We start from the raw sequence: 23,348 nt of genomic DNA, 5'->3' as shown, positions 1-23,348 counted from the left end.
TTGCATTATTTTGTAATATTCTTTTTCTCCACCTTTTTAACCTGGGATTGATTAATCAATATACATCGCCAATAACATCCACGGTTAAATTAAAACACCTCTTTCATCAATTTACACCTGAACCATGCTAATGCTGCAAAATGTATTGGAGCTAGAAACATCTGTGAGTAACTGAAGTGGCTCTATGTAACTATTCTGAAATTTAGACACCTTTTTAGTTCTCACTGGTCCCTGTTCACTTCCTCTCCCCTTTCTTAGCCTCTTCACTTTGTTATGCTTATAAACAATAATTACTTATCAAAGTACTTGTCCAACTCCTACATTAAGATACCTTTATCTATATCTAGAACTTAACCCCATACCTTTACAGGCAAACCAAATACCTACATACCTTCAATTTTATTATACTTTCAATGTGCCACAAACAAACCATGTTTTAGCACAGTAACGTATCTATTTATTTAACTGGTGTGTTTTTTCTAATTATCCTTGGCTTAGGCTGATTTTCAAAAAACCTGTCCAGGAGTATGATGGACTTAGGAAAGTGATGTATTTCCTGCTCTCCACTACCACTTTCCAACCATGGTTCAACACCTAACAAACTGCTCTCCTCTTAGGAAATCTCTATTGGTTCATTATCGGCCAATGTATGAGTCCCACTTCTATTGACCTTCAGCAGCTTCCTGATAGCTTGAAGTCTAACTTCCCCAACCATCTTCTGTGACCTTGATATTAATGTAGGTGATCTTTCCAGCTATCTGGCTTCAAAACAAATAAAATGTATCTGTTTCAAATATGGTTATTTTGATGATGTACAACCCACCTACTCATATGATATTCCTCTGATATTAACATAACACTGTTCACATTCTAGCTAGTTAAATGCTCAATAACCTCTCATTTTCATAAGCTTTAAAAGATCCAAGACAAAAATTAAAAGAATGTACTTCCAGCATTTTAATCCATTTATTTTTTCCTGAGAAAAGTTCATCAAGTCCTTATAAATTACTACAATAGTAACAAAACCACATTTTTCTTGGTATTATAACTATAGAAATTCTTAAATACTACTGTTATTTTATATTATTATTCTAGTGGTTTCATAACATTCCATAAAGTTTTTGAGAGAGAAGTTTGCAGGTGAATTAAGATTTCTAAATTTGAAGCCAGACTGTCTGGGTTACAATTTCTATTCTGAGTCTTATATTAGCTTGTAAACTTAGCCATTTCCCTATTCTCAGTTTTCCCTTCTACATAAATAGACAATAAGAATGCAACCTTATGTAATTTTGCACATGAAGTACTTTGAACCTAGAACTTGAGTGAATGCTTAGTAAGTATTATATAAATCGCAATATGCCATGCTTTCCTTATGTGTATATATCTATTGCTGGAAATGATGGTCTTGGTAGGGTTTAAGGTTCTTTTGCAACTCTGTTTTCACTACTAAAGAAAATTCTGCAATAAGCAGTGACCTTTCTGTTGAGTCATTTATCTGGTTAAGTTTTCAAGAATGCTCTATTAGCTTTCTGCCCGTGGACGACTCCGAGAAAGCATCCTTAAAGTCTGTCTTCCTGCTGCCGTCATGTCTAAATCAGAGTCCCCTAAAGAGCCCGAACAGCTGCAGAAGCTATTCATCGGAGGGCTGAGCTTTGAAACAACTGATGAGAGTCTAAGAAGCCATTTTGAGCAATGGGGAACACTCACGGATTGTGTGGTAACGAGAGATCCAAACACCAAGCGCTCCAGAGGCTTTGGGTTTGTCACTTATGCCACTGTGGAGGAAGTGGATGCAGCCATGAATGCAAGACCACACAAAGTGGATGGTAGAGTTGTAGAACCAAAGAGATCTGTCTCATGAGAAATTCTCAAAGACTAGGGGCCCACTTAACTGTGAAAAAGATCTTTGTTGGTGGCATTAAAGAAGACACTAAAGAATATCTCCTACGAGATTATTTTGAACAGTATGGGAAAACTGAAGTTATTGAAATCATGACTGACCGAAGCAGTGGAAAGAAAAGGGGCTTTGCTTTTGTAACTTTTGATGACCATGACTCTGTGGATAAGATTGTCATTCAGAAATACATACTGTGAATGGCCACAAATGTGAAGTGAGGAAAGCCCTGACAAAGCAAGAGATGGCTAGTGCCTCATCTAGCCAAAGAGGTCAAAGCGGTTCTGGAAACTTCGGTGGTGGTCGTGGAGGTGGTTTTGGTGGAAATGACAATTTTGGTCGTGGAGGGAACTTCAGTGGTCGTGGTGGCTTTGGTGGCAGTCGTGGTGGTGGTGGATATGGTGGCAGCGGGGATGGCTACAATGGATTTGGTAATGATGGAAGCAATTTTGGAGGTGGTGGAAGCTATAATGATTTTGGCAGTTTCAACAGTCAATCATCAAATTTTGGACCCATGAAGGGTGGAAACTTTGGAGGCAGAAGCTCTGGACCTTATGGTGGTGGAGGCCAATATTTTGCCAAACCACAAAACTAAGGTGGCTATGGCGGTTCCAGCAGCAGCAGTAGCTATGGCAGTGGCAGAAGGTTTTAATACTGCCAGGAAACAAAGCTCAGCAGGAGAGGAGAGCCAGAGAAGTGACAGGGAAGCTACAGGTTGCAACAGATTTGTGAACTCAGCCAAGCACAGTGGTGGCAGGGCCTAGCTGCTACAAAGAAGACATGGTTTAGACAATACTCATGTGTATGGGCAAAAAACCTCGAGGACTGTATTTGTGTCTAATTGTATAACAGGTTATTTTAGTTTCTGTTCTGTGGAAAGCATAAAGCATTCCAACAAAGGGTTTTAATGTAGACTTTTTTTTTTTTTTGCACCCATGCTGTTGATTGCTAAATGTAATAGTCTGATCATGATGCTGAATAAATGTGTCTTTTTTTAAAAAAAAAAAAAAAAAAGAATGCTCTATTAATAATAGCCAACCTATGGAGCCATCATAAGTGCCCTTCAACAGATGAATGGATAAAGAAAATGTAGTATACATGTACAGTGGAAATTACTCATCCATAAAGAAGAATGTAATTATGGAATTTGCTCGTAAATAAATGGGTCTGGTGATTATCATGCTAAGTGAAATAAGCCAATCCCCCAAAACCAAAGGCCAGATGTTTTCTCTGATATGTGGATGCTAACATATATATGGATGTTAACACTTCCACACATCTCTTTGTGGCTGCAAGGGAGAAAGGGGAGGGGAAGAATAGAAGTGCAATGAATTAGACAAAGGGGAATAAAAGGAAAGGCAGAGAATCGAAATAGGAAAATAATAGATGAAACAAACATAACTTTCCTATGCTTATATATAAATACATGACCAGTGTACTTCCACATCATGTACAACCACAAGAATGGGATCCTAATTAGAACCAGTTATACTCCATGTATGTATGTCAAAATACACTCTACTGTCATATATATTTAAGAAGAACAAATTTAAAAAGAATGCTATAAATTAGACCCCAAAATGTTCTTTACAGGCCTATTTAAAGAAAAATATTTGTAATAATTTATAAGACAGCTATTAAAGAGACCAGTTTTAATCACCATATTGTTGGCACTTAATCACTTGTTTTCCTTAAATATTTCTTTTTCCTTTACTTTCAAAGGCCTTTGCCTAATTTTTTCTTTAATCAGTCAATATGTCAGTTTAGCCTATTTCCTCTTTCCTAAATTAAACTTGACCTTTCCGGCTCTTAGGTCTGTCTGCTTTTCTATGTTGTTTCCTTCCATATTATAACTTCATGACTTTGACATAATTTCTATTCTACAACACCCAAAACAAGATGATCATCCCTTAAATATCTTTTGTGACCTAGACATGAGTAATCTAACTTCCCTTTGAACACAAACTTTTCACTTTACTTGATCATTAATTAAATCTTCCTCGATTTTACAATGTCTAACCCAAACCCAGGATAAAAGCCATGGGGTCATATTTCTCTTTCCACTTCCATATATCCAGTCAGCTGCTAAAGTCTATTAAGTCCCTCTCACCCCCTTGGGGAAACTCTACAATCTAATTTCTAACATCAACTAGTTCATTTAATAAATTAATAATAAAATCACAAAGTAAAATTGAGCATTGAACTATAAATCATATAAACCTATTGTTACTATCCTAAATAAAGAGGGTGATACACTACTGATTTTATAAAGAGACCTTAAAGGAGAGATGATGCCATACTGAGAACTTCAGGTGCTGCTTTCAGTCATTCTCCCTGCCATGGAATTTAAGGTAAATCAGTTCTACTTTTCATTTCTATGTCAGTGAATTACAGGTATATATTTATGTATGTGTGCACTGAGCTGTGATTTCAGTATGTTTTTTCCTCTTCAAAACTCATGTTGGAATTTAATCCCCATTGTTTGGTATTAAGAGAGCAGAAACTTAATCCGATTATGATGTTCAGAGGCAGGGCCTTTGGGAGGTGTTTATGATTAAATAAGGTCATCAGGACGAGCCCCCATGATTGAATACTGGTAGCTATAAAAGAAAAAGGAGAGACCACACACACATACCTACTGCCATGTGGTCCCATGTTTTTGCACAGGATCTGTCCACAAGATGCAGCCTTTCAAACTCAGACTAGAACACTCAGCAAAGTAAACCTCTTTCCTTTATAATTTATCCAGACAGAATCAATTACATAAATGTTACCTTCTCTATAAAATTCATTTAAGAAATCCAACAATTTAATTGCTTGGTAGACAACTCTAATTCTACCCCTTCATCCTCACGTTTTTTTTTTTTTGTTGTTGTTGTTGTTTTTTTTGCTTTCTAGTATACACACCTTATTTGATTCTATGCCCTTTGAGGGGCTGAAAACAATAAATATGATGGGATTCTGCTCCTCGAGTAAGCTGACTTATGATGAAATAAAAAATAGATTATCCAATTAGGTTCAACCTAATCAAGTGAGTTCTTCAAAGGGCCCTTCCTCAGGTGAGAGATGGATGAAATCCATCTCAGAGTCTAAGATGGATTTCATGAGGAAAATTTGTTGAATATGGGTACATTTCACTGAGAGTGACAGAGTGTTTTAATTAGGAAATGTCTGCTTGTTTTATTAAGAACTGGGATAAATTATTATAACAATTCTGGATACTGGGTATCATTTAGCAAAAAGTCATGATAATAATAAAACTTCTCAATCCAAAATATATAGAAATGCAAAAGTAGGAACAATTCATTTAAATGTCAGAAAAGAAAATAAATCTCAGATCATAGCCTACATAAATTTGGACTTTTAGCTACAAGTTTCAGTCAGCATTTCTCATGTCAATATATTCTTGTTGGTAATCGCTTGTCAGCAATTTTCTAAGGCTTTCCAAGTATACTCATTTTAAGCAATTCCATGATAAAATTTCTTCCAATAAAACTCTGTTCAAAATCTTACAGATATTTTGCTCCTTTCATATGTAAAGAAAGCATTCATATTAATATAACACAGCCATGGAAAAAAGCCCATCAAATAAGTAAAAATAGAGCAGCATTTAGATTGAAAGTAAAACAACATCAAGGCCTGTTTTTTTTTTTTTTTTTTTTTTCTCTCTGGTCAAGGCCCATTACTTTTCATCACATTATATAAAATAATCTGAAATAACTTTTCAAGCTTGAAGTAAAGGTCCCCACTCACCTTTTAACATCAAAATTCATTTTATTAAGCAGCCCAACTCCTCTTAGAGGTGACACTTCAGCCAGAACAAAATCATTTTTAACTCAACTGTTTAGCAAAAAAAAGTACCCTGATACCATACACCTTCTGGACCTAACATCTGTTGCTAACAAAACTAATGCTCATTTTGCTGTTTCTAGTGCCATGAATATGCTTTTAAAACTCACTGTATTATTTTTCAATTCTTACAACAACCCAGCCCTAAGAAGTTAAGGAATCTGTACTAGCAAGATTTGACCCAGTTATCCCACTCCTTGGCACATATCCAAAGGATTTAAAATCAGCATGCTACAATGATGCAGCCTCATAAATATTTATAGCAGCACAATTCAAATTAGCTAAGCTATGGAGCCAATCTAGGTATGCTTCAACAGATGAATAGATAAAGAAATTGTGGTATATATGCACAATGGAAGATTAGTTGGCCATAAAGAAGAATGACGTTATGACATTTACTAGTAAATGGATGGAACTGGAGACTATCATGCTAAGTGAAGTAAGACAGTACTCCCAAAATCAAAGGTGAATGATTTCATTGATATGTGGAAGCTAAACCACAATAAGAGGATGGGAGAAGAAGAAAAGTTTAGTACACTAGACAAAGCGAATGAAGAGAAGGGAGGAGAGAGAGGAATAAGAAAGACAGTGGAAAGAATCTGACATGATTTTCCTACGTACACATATGAAAAAAATTTAAGTGAATTCCACCACTATGTACATCCACAAGAATGGGGTCATAATTAGAATAAGAATAGGCATGCATAATTTTATCAAAATGGATTCTACTGTCATGTATAACTAAAAGAAAAAATCAATTAAAAAAAGATGATTAGGAAATTGCTGAGCTGATTTTCAAGCACAGGTAATCACCACCATAGTAACCATCTTAACCACTCTATAAATTACAAGCCAAATGTCTTTTTACTTTGAAGCTTATTTTCATTTATTTATCCCTCAGCCTTAAGAAAAGGTACTTTACCCCCATGAGCCTAATTTTATAAATGAGATTTGAAAAGTTTTCCAATATTTATGATATGTACTTTTTTCTTCACCTATTAATATGTGGCATACCAAGACAAAAATCAGTTCATAAACTGGTTAAAATATTTGCAACTAACCAAATATGAGGCTAACCAATCTTCCAGATAATACATCAGTAATAATTATCTAGAATTTTTACATTCTACAAACATTTATTTAGCATCTATTATGCACTAGTTACCTGGAATAGGGTCTGATGTTTATAAAATTTGCATTCTAGTAAGGAATAATACACTAATAAGTTAACTATTATGTTAAACAATAATAAGAGCTGTAAACAAAAGAAAAGATCAGGGTAAAAATACTGTATTATGGAAGGCAGTAGGCACTTATAGTAAGTATAATAAGGTAGTCAGAATATTCCTCATGGAGATAATAAGCAAATAATTGAAAAGCACATTTTTTTCAAACATAAAAAGAAGCACTGCCTCACTATTATCCTTCCATACCTTAAAAAGTAGAGATGCATATTAGTACTTAAAATTTTTTCCAAGGGCTTTAAAAATCCTTGCATCCAACATAAAACCAAATGAAGCCATTTCTAAATACAATTATAATTCTATTAACATAAATCATGTGTTTCACTCAACAAGCCATTTGCCAAAAGGCTGTTTTTCCTTCATTAAACAAATGCGTATTGATCACCTACCACATACAGGCATTAAGAGTGCTGAGGAGACTAATTCTTGTGTTTCCCAGTTCACACTCTGGTGAGCTCATACAAATGAACATAGAATCATAATGCTAAGTAAGAAGGCTTATTAGGGAACATGAAGCAGAGCACAAGGAGAAGTGAGTTTTTAGATGAATCTGAAAGAATGGAGAAGAGATAAAGACATGGTTAGTGGACAGCATTAGAGGCCTGCAAAGAGACATGGTGGACTGAAAGTACACACTCTGCTTGTGGCACTGAGCATGGTCCTATAGGGGGAAAAAAATAAAAAGATTTAGTAGAATTTAATAAATAAGGAAACTCCACAAATAATCAAAACTTTTTGGAGGCTGAACTTTGAGAAACTGAGTTTCCTCAAGTAAAAAAAAATTGTCTTTTGCATAGCAAAGTTGATAAGCAAACAAGTCTCTTATAATGAAGATTAGAAGGAGATAACAGAACAGAGAGAGGTTTAGCAGGAAGAATTGACCAGAATTGAAAGCCCTTGCTTCTGATGGATGAAATGATTCTGAAGAGTTGTGGGGCTTCTCAAGAGGGTAGAGAACAACTGAGGAACACACAGGGAAGAGGATGAACCCAGCACAGGCCATGTGGAACATGAAGCCTCTCTGCTACATTTCAATGGAAATGTTCTCTGGACAGTATAATTTATGACTGTGGAGACAAAGGCAAGAATTCTAGAAATAAGAATGAACTGTTTAATATTTAAAATACTATGCTGTCAGCTTAGGAAGGCTGGGAAGAGTAAGTAGATTATTTCATCTAATACAACCACACTCTGAAGTCATAGTTATTTCCACTTTCATTCATTCAGAAATGTTTATTAAGGGTCTCCATGTGTCCAGCACTGTTTAGGGCAAAACAGGACAAACAAACTTCCTGCATCTGTGAGAATACTCTTCATAGGTAAAATCATACAACTAGCCAATACGTGGTCAGACAAGAATTTGAGTTGAGTCCTAACTCAAAAGAGTCAGAGCTCTAAACCATCATGCTATTAGTTTGGAGGTTACAGGTCAGCGTATTTAGTATTTTAATGAGACAATAAAAGGTCATAAGAAAGCAATTGAGTCTACAGATGAGAAACTTTTGGAATGTCAACAGTCTTTGCAAAGAGCCACTGTTCTAAGTTATGCAGAGATGATGAGAAGATGGTCTGAGGATATTTTTCTCACATGGGTTTTTATGTACTCATGATTCACCCTAAACAATGTTATTTAATCTAATTAGGAAGGTTTCTCTCATCTGCTCTGTTTCTGTTTTTAAACATACAAACATGGTTTGATTGTTCTGGGTTTGGTTCATTAACTCAAGCAAATTTCCATTTCTTCCATAATGACAAAATGTTTTCAAAACATGTCTACCTCAGCATTTCCTAACAAATGTCTTCTAGAACACCAATTTCTCAAACAACTAAGTATATTACAAATTTATTTTACTGCATAATCATTTACTATATAATCATATACATAATCATAAGTGATTATGTAGTAAAATAAATTTATAATATACTTAGTTTAAATGATATCCTATTGTAAAATTTCTCATTGCACTAATATATTAATACATGGAAGTCATATCTATAAGTGGACTAAATGTGAAGCATTTTGTAAACTTTCTTGACCAAGGAGCATGATTTTAGTTTAGTATAGAATTATCGTGGTCTATGCTTCGATAAACAACACTTCTGAAAAAAAATAAAACCTGTTCTAGGTTATTCAACCAGGTATAATACCAGATTATATTGGGATCATTAGTTAGTGCATTACGTGACATGAGAATATAAACTTCAAGTGGTTTAGTGTACTGAAAAGGGAGTAAGGTTTTTATATAGAGGATTTCTTTTATAAAAACTGCAAAACTTGTTCATTCGTTTGTTCTGCATGGCTCAGTTGGCACTATTATGAGTTGTATAAGTCTATTGTTAAAGGGTTTATATACTTAGGTAATACCTACCTAATTACTTTGGCATAATTTTTTTTAATGAAGCATGTTATTTTTCTAGTACTTATATATTACAGTATGTTGATGGATTAAACTAGAACAGAATGATAAATATGTGACATATAATAGGTGTCAAGAATTCCACAGTTTCATGAAGGCTGAGGAAATAGTGAAAAAAATTAACAAGTGTTCCTGCAAGCAATTTACTCAATCAAAAGGTGTATTGTATAGAATCTTTTAATTAACTTTCCTTTGAAGTGTGGTTCACGTAGAGTAGTTCTTTTTTTTTGCAGGTATAAAAGGAAGCTGCTTATGATTTGAGATGATGAGAGAAGTGGCAATATTTGGTATGTTGAAAAAAAATTTCCACTTATAAAGTTATAAAGTAGTAAGATAAACTGAAAATGGTTAGAAAATGTATAGTTGTTACTCCAACATGGTTAAAAGTAATCAAAGTGAATATAAATTTAATTCCAGAATTTTAAAGGTAAACTTCCTCAACCATTACTGACTTGTGACCTGTAAAAGCTGCTAAAATCTTATTCTTTTACTTAAAAAAACTGGAAGATGCTTTAAATGAACATCTTTCTGTGGTTTGCCAGATTGGCAAATTAAAACAGCATGTCCTCTCTCACAAAACTGTCCATAAACATGATTTCTCATCCCATTTTTGAAAATACAACAGAGAAGCAAATTGTCTTTAAGTCCAATTTTAGGCATTCCACACAGAAATTTTTAAAAATTATATTTATTCCTGTGGTTAATTCCATGTGTAAATCATTTTTTTACTTCTCCTGCTTGCTCTATTTCCCCTCGTCATTACAACTTATTTTTCAAAAAATTGACAAGGCAAATGTGATTCACAGTTTTATATATGAATGTGCAACAGTGTATGTCATCTTCTCAAATGACATACAAAGGTCATTTTAGGTATTTTGTGGTATTTTGGGTCTTAACCTCTTCCCAAGGAAATTTTATATTTTAGATTCAAAATACACATACATATATTTGCACACACATATATATATAATACATATATAAGATAATTTTCAAACATTATACATATATAATTTTCCAACATTAGCAAATATTAAGGCAAAATACATTATATCATTTGCTTTTATGATACCAAGTATTCCCTTTTTCTCCTAGGATAAAATATATCTATAGTAAATAGTATCAAACTACATGTAAATTATATTAGCAATAGTAAAGACTGACAAATTTAGACCTGAAAGGGCTTACTTGGATATCAGATATTATGGTATGGATATGAGGTATTCCCCCAAATCTCCTATATTATGAGGAATATTCAGAGGTGAAATGATTAAACTTTGAAAGCTATAACCTAATCACTTCATCCTAGTTAGTCTGAAGGAACTAAGTGGGTGGTAACTGTCCACAGGTGGGGCATGGCTAGAGGAGGTGGGTCACTAGGGTATGCCTTGGGAGGATTCAGCTCCCCTGTGGCCCATTCCCTTTCACTCTTTGCTTCCTGGAAATGCTATGAGCTGAGCAGCTTTTCTTTAAGGGGCTTTTCCCCCATAATGTGCTGCTTCTCCTTGGGCCCAGAGCTATAAAGCCATCTGTCTAAGGAGAGAGACTTTTTTTTTTTTTTTTTTTAAACTGTGAGGCAAACTTTCCTTCTCTAAGTTCTTGTTGGGTACTTTGGTCACAGTGACAAAAAAAAAAAAAAAAAAAAGAAAAGGTAACTTAAACACAGAATTATTAGCTTCACTAATTTTTCCATCACTTCTTTTCTTCACATAGGGTCAATAGAGGAAGGAATTTTTAAAATGAAGATAGAAAAAAAAAACCATTTACCAAATAGGGTATTTTTATTTAGTACTGTAGTAATCTAATGTGGTCTCAATCTAGGATAATCACATTATTTCCCTGAGTCTAATTTATTTCTTCTTTAAAGTAGGTTTGATAAGCATTCCTCCTTAATAGCAGTTTTATGGAGTTGGTCTAGAAACAGTCCAAGAATAAGAGGATTTGCCAGTTGAATGAGTGAAGTTGGTCAAAACCAATGCACTTTCATTTTTATCTGTTTTCTATAGTAGGTCTTTACACTTCATATCATTTGTTAAAGAAATTTGTAATATTATAAAGAAACATAATATTCCCCTACACATCTTGCATCATATGCCAACAAGGCCCTGGTAGCTCATTACTCTGTCCATTTCTCAGGCTTGTCTTTACACTATGCATCTTCAAGGGCTGAGGTAATCTCTTGCATTCTGCTTGCTACAAAAGAGGAAAAGCCTACAAACTCAGTGATCCTTGCCTGTGACTCAGACCTACTATGTGCAAAGCACCAATTTAGACCCAGACTGTAACACCTGCATGGGACTGTGGGGCAAAGAGAATTGATACAAACATGCTGATTTTTATGCTATTTGCTATATGTTGATAATAAAGTTATTTTTCTCTGATCTAGGAATTTTCAGCATACTATTAAAATCAATGAAACCCTAACAGGATAATTTATTAAATGTAAGTTGGGCAAAGTTAAATCCTAGGCCAGATTAATCCTATCACTAGATGCTTTTGCCAAGATCTGCATGGGTATGGAATATATTGAAATATTAAAACTAGTCTAATAAAAATAGTAAGGTATGAATACCATAAACTAGACAATAATAGTATACACTAAAGAATTTAGAAAAGTGAACAGTTTTAATGTAAATGTAATGCATGGTAAAGGTAGCACTACAGATCAGGAAAAAAAAGGATAAATTATTTAGTAAATGACATGGGCCAAGCATCTGTGCATCTTGAATATATGAAATTAGACCTTCACCTAATACTCCACCAAAAAAAAGATGCACAGATAAATAAGACAGAGATTCAATGTGAAAAATAAAATTACAAATACTTAAGAGAAAATACCAAAAGCTTTTTCTTATAAAGAAATGTGAAGAAGGCCATTAGAAAAGTAGGTAATCATGGAAAATATTAAAAGATTTGCTTCCATTAGGAATAAAAAACAACAACCCACATGCATGGATGAAAATTTTATAAAGAAATAACAAGTGATAGATAAGAAAACTCATTTCAAGATAGTTTTTGATAAAGGGTTAAATTATCTAAAATATGATAAATAAATACATAGACTTCCTCCAACAAAAAATTGCTATGGTATAAATTGGCAACATAAAAGAGGAGAAATAAAAATGATTGATAAGCTCATGATATGAATAAAACTTCAGCAATGTTTACTTTCAAAATAGGCAGGAAATGTAAATTTATGCAATAATACAACAATTACTGATTCATGAAATTGGTAAATGTGATGTACTAACAAATATAAGAAAGAACAGATATTGTTGGTAGTACTGTAATTATTATCAGTTTTTAACAAAATAATAGACATTTTTGATAAAATTTTAAAACCCCATTTGCCTTAGCCTTATATATTTATTTCAAGGGATTTATCTTAAATATAAAAGCATAATGTAAAATATATGAATAAACATTTGACTTAAGCTTTGTTTATATACTAACAGAAACTAGAAATACCCTCAATTTCTTAGTTTCCAAGAAGACAATGTATGTTCAGATCATGTGAAATTGTAGCAACTTACCTCACATAGAGTAGAGCAGAATGAGGTAAGTCAGCAAAGATTCATGTGAGAATGTCCAAAGTATACCACTTAGTGACAAAAAGAAGTCTATACAACATACTTTTGAAGATTCACTTCAAAATAGATAATTTTAAAAACTACCCCCAAAAAAACTTTTTAAAAATCTTAAGATACTTTCATGTTACTGTGTTTGTATAACCATTATAAAAATAAAGCAAAAAACAATAAAAGACATGTCTGAACAGACCACTAAAAGAAGTGTCTAGATGAAAAGCAGCCATTCATTTACCTTTAAACATTTCATTCATTATTTTACTAATTATGAGGAAGAGTTTTACTTCTATAATTCAAAACGTGGAATACAGTTTTAAGTGTAAAATGGATAGCCATCAAAAAAAGAAATGAATAAAATACTGAATGAATGATATATTCAATTTCAAATATTCTGTATTTCTGAGACTTCTGGTAGAAATTGATCCAAAATTTAAACTTTTCACTGAATGCCATAGGGAATTTATAAATAGACTCAAGATTTCTAAGAAAACAAGAGAGATCATTTGGAGGCAGAGGGGACATTGGAGAATATAGGCTGTCTTGAACTAAAGGTTAAATGGCTACAGTAGATAGAAACTAGCAGAACTAAGATTTCATTTGCAGTGTTCACTTGGGGAGCACTGAGATCTGTCTTCTCAGGGAAACAAGCAAAAGTAACCAGTTATCTTATGTAACATAAAAGAGCCCTGAAAAAGAGAATTAGATTGCAACAAATACAAGAATATTCATATTTTCTTGTATAAAGAAATAAACATTCTACATAGAAGCAAATATACTACATGCATATGCAACTACAAAGTGAAATGATAAGAAGACACTATGGTAATAATAGCAATATTCAAGGAATGAAAATCTTATACAACAGTAATTGGATTTGAATGGACTCAGAAGCCAGAGGAAACCTTTTAGCCTTTCCACATTTTAAAATATTAATTGCTACCCAAAAAGATCCATAGGACAAGGATAAAACCCAGATTAAAAGAATTTTAAAAAATGATTTTCACAAAAGAGCAAGTGGGAACCTGTAACCAATAATGAAAACTGAGATCATTAAAAATAAAACACACAATAAAAAACCCAATATGAAAATTTATGGCTATTTCAATATACAACTAATGAAAAATTATTAATAAGACATTTTTACATTTGTCTCCTGCTAAGGCTTTGAAATCCATTCTGCAGTTTACAATTAAAACACATCCTGCTGAATGCCTAGGTGCACACCAATAATGCAGCTATTCTAGAGGCTGAAGCAGGAAGGGTTTCAACTTCAAGACCAAGGCCAGCCTAGGTACTTTGTGGGAATCTCTCAAAACAAAAAATTTTTAAAGACCTGGGGATGTATCTTAGTTGTAGAGTAATTGCCTAGCATGCAGGAAGCCCTGGATTCAATCTGTGTACAAAAAAAAAAAAAATCCTAACTTGAGTCACTTATAGTACTTATAAGAACATGTGGCCAGGTACTTTTATATCAGATTATGCATCTCTAGTAAAATAGGAGCACACATGCAAAATGCGTTGTGATAAAAATTCATACAACCACTATGGAGAACTAGCATAGGATATGCATTCCCAGGAATATTCTGTGTCTAGGAATATCACCAATAGACTATCAAAACATTGGTAGGAGCAAAGATTCAACTTCTACCACCACCAATGGAACACTGAGACATTCACCATTTTTATGGTCATCATTTGTAAGTATTAGCATAAAAATATTCTTTACAACTTGAACAAGTATGCTTTATACTCTCACATTCACTACATATGAAGACAGGGACATCATTTCTTCATTGAGTCATATGCTGTTATCTGTCAGCACTGACCACCTGATGAACTTATCTGGGAAGAAGATTGCACAATGATGCTGGCTTTTACATTTCTAAACCTTTCAATAAGTCCTTTAAAATTAAACCGTGCAATACAGCCACTGTTATTCTAGTGGTCCCAAATGTTAGCTGAATTTGATGCACATATTTACAAATTTGTTAGGATTAAAATCCTACCAGTTACCAACTGACACAATTTATAGTTAAGACAGCACAGAACAAATAGTATTTGTCATCTAGTTCCTTAGGTTATTTAAATATAGTGTAGTAAAAAGAGCACTGACAGCCTCTGAGTTAAACCTTTGTGGCTTAAAAAGTGCACCTAGCTCTGATTTTCATTCTACTCATCTCCAAATCTGCAAACCCATCTCAGAGAGTGGTTGAGAGAAAAAAACTTTGCACAAGGCCTCTCACAATGTCAAATGTGGCCCCCTTAGAATAAAAAGAAAAGGAGCATGGCTGATAGCACTTTACCTTTTTAAACATTGTCTGCTCAATGTTTTGTCTGGATCAAGATTAGAGACATCTATTTACATTTAATGTCTAAAATAAAAAATTTCCAGGAAGCAAAGAAATACAAATCAAACAAAAGCATTTTTAGACTTCCAAATTAGCAAATGTTATTTTAAATGATATTTTTCACATTTGGAGAGGCAGTAGTGAGAAAGAAATCACATGCATGAGTGGTGGCAATGCCAACTGCTATCACAGCTCTGAAGAGAATTTGATACAGCAGGGTCCTTATCCTTGATTTAGTAACCTTAATATGAGTACACTTTCCTTGGGAAACTGTTCAAAATACAAATATTTATGTTCAAAACAGTTTAACTTGTTCATAATAATAAAACAATGACAACAAACTAAATTCCTAATAAGGAGAAAATTTTTTATGTGAACACAAATCCATAGAATACTTAAATCATTTAAAATAACTTTAAGGTGTTTAATCACATGAGGAAATGTTATATGTTGATTAAAATACATAGATACCATATAGAGTATAATATGTAAAAATGCCTAGAAAAATAAGAAAGAATTATTAGGAAATTTTCTTTTTTGTTCAAATTTTATTAAACAAAAACAATCTCAACTTTAAATCAATTGTTTGAATATTTTAACAAAATATCACTTTTAACATCAAAATTCTCCTAAATCTTAATGACTAATTTTATTTTTCAACAGATTACAGGATAAATTTTTTTATATCAGTCAAAAAGTGCCTTCAAGTGTCCCTCTTTATCATGATGCAGAAATTTTCATCTAGGATGTAGATTTCCACTATGGAATTCTTCTGAAACAATTAGTAGAACTGTCTTCTCCTAATTCACTTTTGATCATTCATTTTTAATGTGTGTGTATGTGTGTGTATGTGTGTGCGCACGCGTGAGCATATGCGCGCCCGTGTGCCTGTGTTCTTAAATACTTTTCAGTATTAATTCAGTATTAATACATACTTTTGAAAATAATAAGTTCATTAAAAGAAAGATAATATGTTTTTTTGCTAAGTTAAGAAACACAGCACATCCCCACTAAGCCACGTACTGAGTATTTGATAGAAAATGCAGATGTTGCTGTTGCCAGAGAGCAAAGATCTGAAGGGACTCAGTCACACCACTGGGTCTTAATCAGCCCAAAAGACTCATTTGTTGCCTAGTGACAAATATATGCCAGCTATTTCTACATCGTTTAGGCCAGGCACAATTATCTTGCTAAGAAGCAAAATTATGATTCTAGGACTTCCTGAAACATGAGAAACATATTTCATTTTATTTTCATAATCAAAAGTTACTTTAAAAAGAGGATGGCAAGTTATTTTGGCTCCTTTAAGCATTTTAATTGCTTAATTGTTTAATGAATGATTAAAATTCACTAAGTAAATTAATTGCCATCTTGAACTGTTTTTCTCACTATGCTTTCAGATTTTGTAAGACTAGCCCTTTCAAAAAGCCCTACTGTGACTTTTAAAACTCCTTCCAAGACAAAACATCCTCTGAGTTGGCAGAAATTGAAGCCTAAAAGAATTGTCTCATGCTATCAAAGGTTAACAGATTTATAGCACCGTTTATATAAACTGAGCATCAAGCAGTTAAGCAGAATAACTTAGGCTAAAGTCTGGCCTGCAGGCAGCTCTTGGCACTTAGGAGCAAGGCGAGATGTTGGCACCAGGACTAGAAAACATCCTTAGAGACAGGTGAGTTGGATTAATGGGTGAGGTAAGAGGGACATTGTCTACAGCTCCCCAAACCACAGCAAAGAATAAGGAGTCTTTTCACCACCAGAGGAAGAGACAACAAAAAGGGATGAGGTGCAAGATGCCACAAGCAAGGAATGACTTCCTGCCTCATGACTAGTCTAAGAGAAGTAGAGGCTAGGATATAATCAAACATAGCAGAAAATACACAGAAATCACCAAATTCTTTCTTGAGAAATAAGATTTCTACTTCAGTCATAAAAGTCTGAGTAGTTTCAGGCTGTTCTCTCTGAAACTAACATGAAAGTACAGTAATCAGCCCTGCAGAAAATAATGGATCTCATTAACAACATCACAATTAGAAAGTATAAAACAAAATATGAATCAAGAAGAAAGTGCTTCCCTAACTCCTAAGTGAGATAAATGAAAGGTATTTCAGCATGAACACTGGAATCATAGCACAAATTAAGCCTATAAATGGTGTTTAGAATTTGTTTATATATCACACACATATGTATATATGTACATATGTGTATATATTTATATGTAAACGTACACATATGAACACACACACACACACACATGCACATTGTGCCACTCTTTTTTAAAAATATTTTTAGTTGTAGATGAACACAATATCTTTATTATTATTTACTTTATTTTTTTAATGTGGTGTTGAGGATCAAACTCAGTGCCTCACACATTGGAGGCAAGCACTGAGCTACAGCCCCAGCCCCCACATTATGCAATTCTTTTCAATTAACCTCTCTGCTGTTCTTCCAAAGTCCTTTAGGGTGATGATAATATAAAGGCAACCAACCTTGATTCACTCCCATGATGCTAGATCAGCCGGTGGACTCTACTAGAAGCTAGAGCTCAGGCCTTGAGCTAACTAAAAACTTCATGTACATTAGCACATTCAAGGTGAGAAAGGAACACTCTTTTGTTACATAAGATATCCTTCCCTCCTGAAATATAATCTTCCAAACTCAAAGAATTGACAGCAGAGCAGAATTTGAACAGTGAGATATATATATATCCCACTGACCATATATAAAATAGGACCTCACCTAAATGGTCTAAACACTTGAGACAATTTTTATTTTGAAATTATTCAAACTTCATTTTCCACACATCCTCATTAATTTCTGTATCATTCAAAAAATCTCATACCCAAATTACCACCTCCAGTGTATAATTTACCAACACACAGAAAATCAAAGATTTACCTAGAAGAGTCATTGATTCTCTAGCTAGAGGGCTCTCACTTCATTCTTCCAAACATTGACAGAATTCTAAGCATCACGATGATCCCAACATGCCCTTGTGAATATGCATATGCATGCACAGGCATGATGTGTAAATTATAAGTTATGGACCTCCCCTTACATGGCACAGTTTTTTAAGTGTTCAGATATTTAAAAATATGTATATAGTTTTGTTTTCAGTAGTACAGTTTGATTTAGAATTATTTTACTTAACTGCATTGTATAGATAGCATAAAGTTCCTCACTAAAGGGTACACTTTTTTAAGCGTTTAGAATAAATGCAGTTATATTGGGGAAAAAATGAAATTTTCCTCATCATGTACAACCAAAGGCTATTCTTCTAAAATATAAAAGAAATTTAATGTTGATTTTTGTTTTGTTTTCATTTTGAATCCCAAATGCTGTATGTAATAATTATAGTTGTTACCACTCATAACATCATAACATGCTAACAGAAACTAAAATTTATCTACTTTTAAAATGGATCTTAGTTAACATTATTCATCATAGCTGAAGAGAAAAATCTGTTTTAGCCTGCAGTGAAAATGCTTTCATATGGTGTTAACTAGGTCAAACCATACTAATGTGTTTTAAAATAACAAAATAAAAATTTTCTATGGTTTGTTCCAAAAATAATTATTTAATGCAAACCCTCCTCCCAAAAAAAAGACAACTTAGAGCTTTTTTTTTTTTCTATAAGATGCTAGTCTATTTGGTCTTACCATTCCAATGAGTTACAAGATCAAATACAGTGAAGTAAAATGGTCCTTAAGTATTTTTGACTTGACGAAATCAATGAATGATTATTTTAAATTCACTCTCAAAATGCTTATTAAAATATTGCTGTTACTTACTAACACCAGAATGATCATTTAACTCCTGAGATTCCAAAAATCACATATTCTGACAGCCTTAATGTGCTATTAATGCCTATAGACTCTTTCTTTTATAAATACAACATTAGGCAGAGATGCACCATCTGTTTTTTGGTCATAGACATTGCAGAGAAAGTATTCTTGACATCCCATAAAACATGTCTTCACATTAGTCACTGAAATCCATCCATCTTTTCCCTTTCAACAGTTCTTAGTAAAGTACTCCAGGTGCTGCCAGATAATATCTCAAACAGAATCATAAAAAGCCTAGATATAATTGAGCCACTACTTTCTACTTGGTAACATTATTAATTTACACCAGATTTTTAAGTTTTTTTTAAATAACAGATTTCGTATCATTGTAGATTCTGCGACCAACTTTTTTTTTGCATATTAAACAGAGTAAAAAGTTAGAGAAATGAGAACGATATATTACAACTCTTATTTGCAGTTTCCATATAAAAACTCAATAGTCCTCCTAAGATACAGGTTTTGGATTCATGAAGGATGAGGATCATTGTTATTTTAATATCAACTTATTCCATTTTCTTACTTGAAGTATATCAACCCATAAAAGTCCTAATAATTAGGAATCTTAGTAAATTAAGCAAGGAATAATTAAAACTTCTAATCTATCAATATTGATTTGTTTTCTCCACTAGAAACATTTTTTGCTCATAAATTTGCCCCCAAAATATCTCAAAATAAACTGTACATTCACAGGTCTTATATACACATTGCTTACCTCAGTCAAGTGGGGTGTTGGGTTAAATCCACAGAGATTACACACTTGATTCTTGCATTCAGTGCAAGTGTTGAAATTAGGAGGATCCTGAGAACCTACGTTGAGTTCAGTTTTGCAGAGAGGGCAGGCTGGTTTGGGTTTGGTGGTTTTCTCCAACTTGTCTGGAAGGACAGACTTTTGGGACTCAGCTGTTGAAGGTTTGCTATCCTTAACAGGTGGAGGCTTCTTGTCTGTTTCTGTTCTTCTGGTTGTTGGAGCCTGTTCAGCTTTGGGCTCTAATTTTTCAGCTACTGGAGCTTTCGTTTCCTTTTTCACAGGTATGGCCTTTTCAGGTGCAGGTGATACCTGGCCTGCAGGTTTGGGTGGCCCCTTAGAAGCTGGGGGCTGAGGTGGGGGAGCAGCTTGTTTTGTTGGGGCTGTGGGCCCTCCTTGTGGCTGAGGTCCAGTCTGGCCAGCTGTGGAAATTAAATTTGATGCCTGGCTGAAGATGGATGCTCCAAACCCAAAGAGTTTCCCAGTCACAGTTTCCTGAGGAGTTGTGGGCTGTGATCGTGGCGCATCAGTAATACTGCCCAGGTTCAGACTGAAGCGTCTCGACTGCTCCTGAGGTTTGGGGGGCTGTGGAGATGCGGGAGCAGTTTGGCCAGTGGAAGGTCTTGGGCCAGGGGGTGTCGGTGACCCTTTTGGCACAGGCTTGGCATCTGGTTTAGGGGTCGTTTTGGTTGGCGCTCTCTTAGGCTCTTCCTTCTTTTGAGCTGGATCCACTCGTTTTTGATCTTTGCTTTCTGAACTAGGCCCAGGATGTGAAATTATTTTTGAATCTGATGCAGGTCGAGGCATGACTTTAGAATCAAATGGGGTGACTTTTTCTCCTGCTGGTGGAAAACTCTGAGAGAGTTTGGCAGAGTCTGTTTTCACTGGAGGGGCTGTGCTCTCTGGAGCCTGAGCCTGTACTTGGGAGCTCTGAGCATCAGGTTTCCTGGCTGTTCCTTCTGCTGAAGACTGAATGTCTGCAGGTGGCTTTATGGTCTTGGGTTGCTTTGATTTCTCCTCAGCTGTGGAGGCCTTGACCTGCTCAGCTGTAGGAACAGAAGGGTCTTTGGGAAGGGCTGGCTTGGAGGAGGGCTCCTCCACAGGCAGCTGCTTGGCTGGGGCTGCAGGGGAGCCCTGAAGGGTTGGTTGTTTCACTAGTGGGGGCTTTTTCGACTCAGGAGCCTTTGCTGTATCCTGTTTGGGTGGTGCATCCTTCTTTGGGGAACTCTGCGGTGGCAGTGGGGTTGATTTGCTCGCTGTTGTAGGAGCAACAGCGGCAGTCTTCTGTTTGGGCTGGGGTGATGATGGAATTGGAGCCAGTTCGCCTCCTAGAGCCCTTTTCATCTGACAGTTTAAACAGAGCCATTCTTTTACCTAAAAATAATACAAAATAATGGTCACTGAGATAATAATACTGTGAAAGCACAAAAATATGTTGTTACCATTTCAAACTATGTCTCTCATTATTCAAAATATAAAATATACACCACCTAATTTATATAAAATGTTGAATTATATGAAAAAATAATTAATAAACTCAGAGACCAAAGAACAATGTTTTAAAGAAAATAAAAAGTGAAAATTGACATGTTTAATTTTGTTCCAGTGTTAATTCTGTTATTCTGATTTATTCAAATTCTGATTACTCCCAGATATAGAAAACCATATTAAACTTCTTTAGTCAGTTATATGTTTTCTCTATTTATGGCTCATAAATGATTTTTAGTTATACAACTCAGAGTAGGCTAGTCAGATTCTGAAAGCATTGCTAGTTTCTTAAATTAGCAGAGCATTAGTGTATTACCTCCCTGATCAAGTTAACATACTCAAATATGAGAAAACAAAAATTGTTAACCATGCTGGTTAGAAAGAATATTACCATAAGAATATTACCAAAATAAATTTAAAAATTGGCATTCCCTCAAATTATCATAAATAGCCTTATTTATTTAAAAACTTCTCTTATAAGTTTTATGAGTATACTCAAAAAGCAATATTAAAAAAAATAATGTATACATTTGACTAGCAATATGTGCAAATGTGAGAGAGAACAAGAGGGAGAGAAGGTGAATATGTGGGATATATTCATATATAATATGTGTATATACATTTGTATAACATATATAATAATAACATATATAACTCTTCTTTTCATGCTGCATCAATTATGAAAAGATGTTGAATTTAATGCCATAAATTAGAAGGTAATTTAAAAGTACCTATATTTAATAATTTTTATTTTTTTCAAACTATGTTTGCTTATCACAGAATATTTTAAATATCTCCAAAATAATTTAGAACATCAACTTCTACCACAATCCAATCCTCTCAACCCAAAGTAATCAATATATATAGTTGGAAACTCAAGTTCTTTGTACAGAATGGCGAAAAAAATAAATATATGGGGGTCATTTTCCCATAGCACAAACTATTTAGTTGGCAAACAAAATGTTCTTTATTTTCATGCAGCTAATTTTGAAAAGAAATAGTATCATCTCTGAACTTGAAAGTTCCTTTAAACTTATGTGTCAAAATAACAAGGTTTATTTTGCCATCTCATGAAAAATACACTTATGAATAGAGGAGGTTAAAACAAATTTTCAACTGAAACTAACGTATTTCGTTTCTTTTTAAAAACAAAATCAAAAAGTAAAATTATGATGTTTGTTAAATGTGGGTAGGAAGTATTGGGTGTTCATTAAGTTTGTTTTCACTACAGGTGCCAAGCACTTGTGTAGTCATTATATTTTTTATATTCCTATATGTTTGAAGCATTTCAAAAAATAACTTTACATATATATATAACTATAAATATTTGAACTTCCAAAACAACAGTTGCTACTCCAGCAAGTACCAAGATAAAAGGCAGGCTAAAATGTAAGAAAACTTTCACTCCATTTTATCCCCTTCTTGAGGAATAAAATAGCTCTATAAATATTCATCTACCCACTTGTTCACGCTCTCTATTACTGCTGTCAATTCTGCTATTCTGCTAAGTTGTTTTCTCATTTATTTTCTTTCATATAGCCTTATATGATCACCTCATACTCATGGAGGCAGACAAAAGTAAAGTATAATTTAAAAAACAATTCTTTATAAGTATGATAACTTTTTTCTATTAAATATCTATTATATGAAATGTGTATCCACATTAACCAGTTTAAATGATACACTTCTAGGGTTAGTAACTTTCATTATCATTATTTGCTTATTTCCTTTGTAACAAGTGTCATGACCAAAGCAAATGTGAAATGTAATTAATATTTATTCCATTAGTCAAATATTCATTAAGTACTCTCTATAGAGAACATGCCACTGAATAAGGAACCCCAAATCCCTGTCCTGGTGGAAGCTATGTTACAGTAAACAGATTAGAAACAAGTTAAATGCAGAACACAATTTCAATTTTACATATGTAT

At 33.9% G+C, this 23,348-nt stretch overlaps 1 protein-coding gene and 1 pseudogene across 4 annotated transcripts in view; one reads left to right on the top strand and one right to left on the bottom strand.

Annotated features, from left to right (window-relative positions):
* Positions 1-23,348, bottom strand: part of Pclo (piccolo presynaptic cytomatrix protein) — a 402,900-nt gene that overhangs the window by 359,316 nt on the left and 20,236 nt on the right. For all 4 annotated transcript variants that reach the window (XR_013435134.1, XM_021735866.3, XM_078040136.1 and 1 more), the window contains exon 3: positions 19,897-21,303. Coding sequence is in view for 3 of the 4 variants with exons in the window: in XM_021735866.3 (XP_021591541.2) it covers positions 19,897-21,303 (1,407 nt within the window). In the remaining variant the exon portion in view is untranslated. The remainder of the gene's footprint in view (positions 1-19,896; positions 21,304-23,348) is intronic.
* On the top strand, positions 1,532-2,911 carry LOC101978160 (heterogeneous nuclear ribonucleoprotein A1-like; annotated as a pseudogene).

The sequence above is a fragment of the Ictidomys tridecemlineatus genome, chromosome 2 (assembly GCF_052094955.1).
Source record: "Ictidomys tridecemlineatus isolate mIctTri1 chromosome 2, mIctTri1.hap1, whole genome shotgun sequence".
NCBI classification, from domain to species: Eukaryota; Metazoa; Chordata; class Mammalia; order Rodentia; family Sciuridae; genus Ictidomys; species Ictidomys tridecemlineatus.
This window is presented reverse-complemented; position numbering and strand designations above follow the sequence as displayed.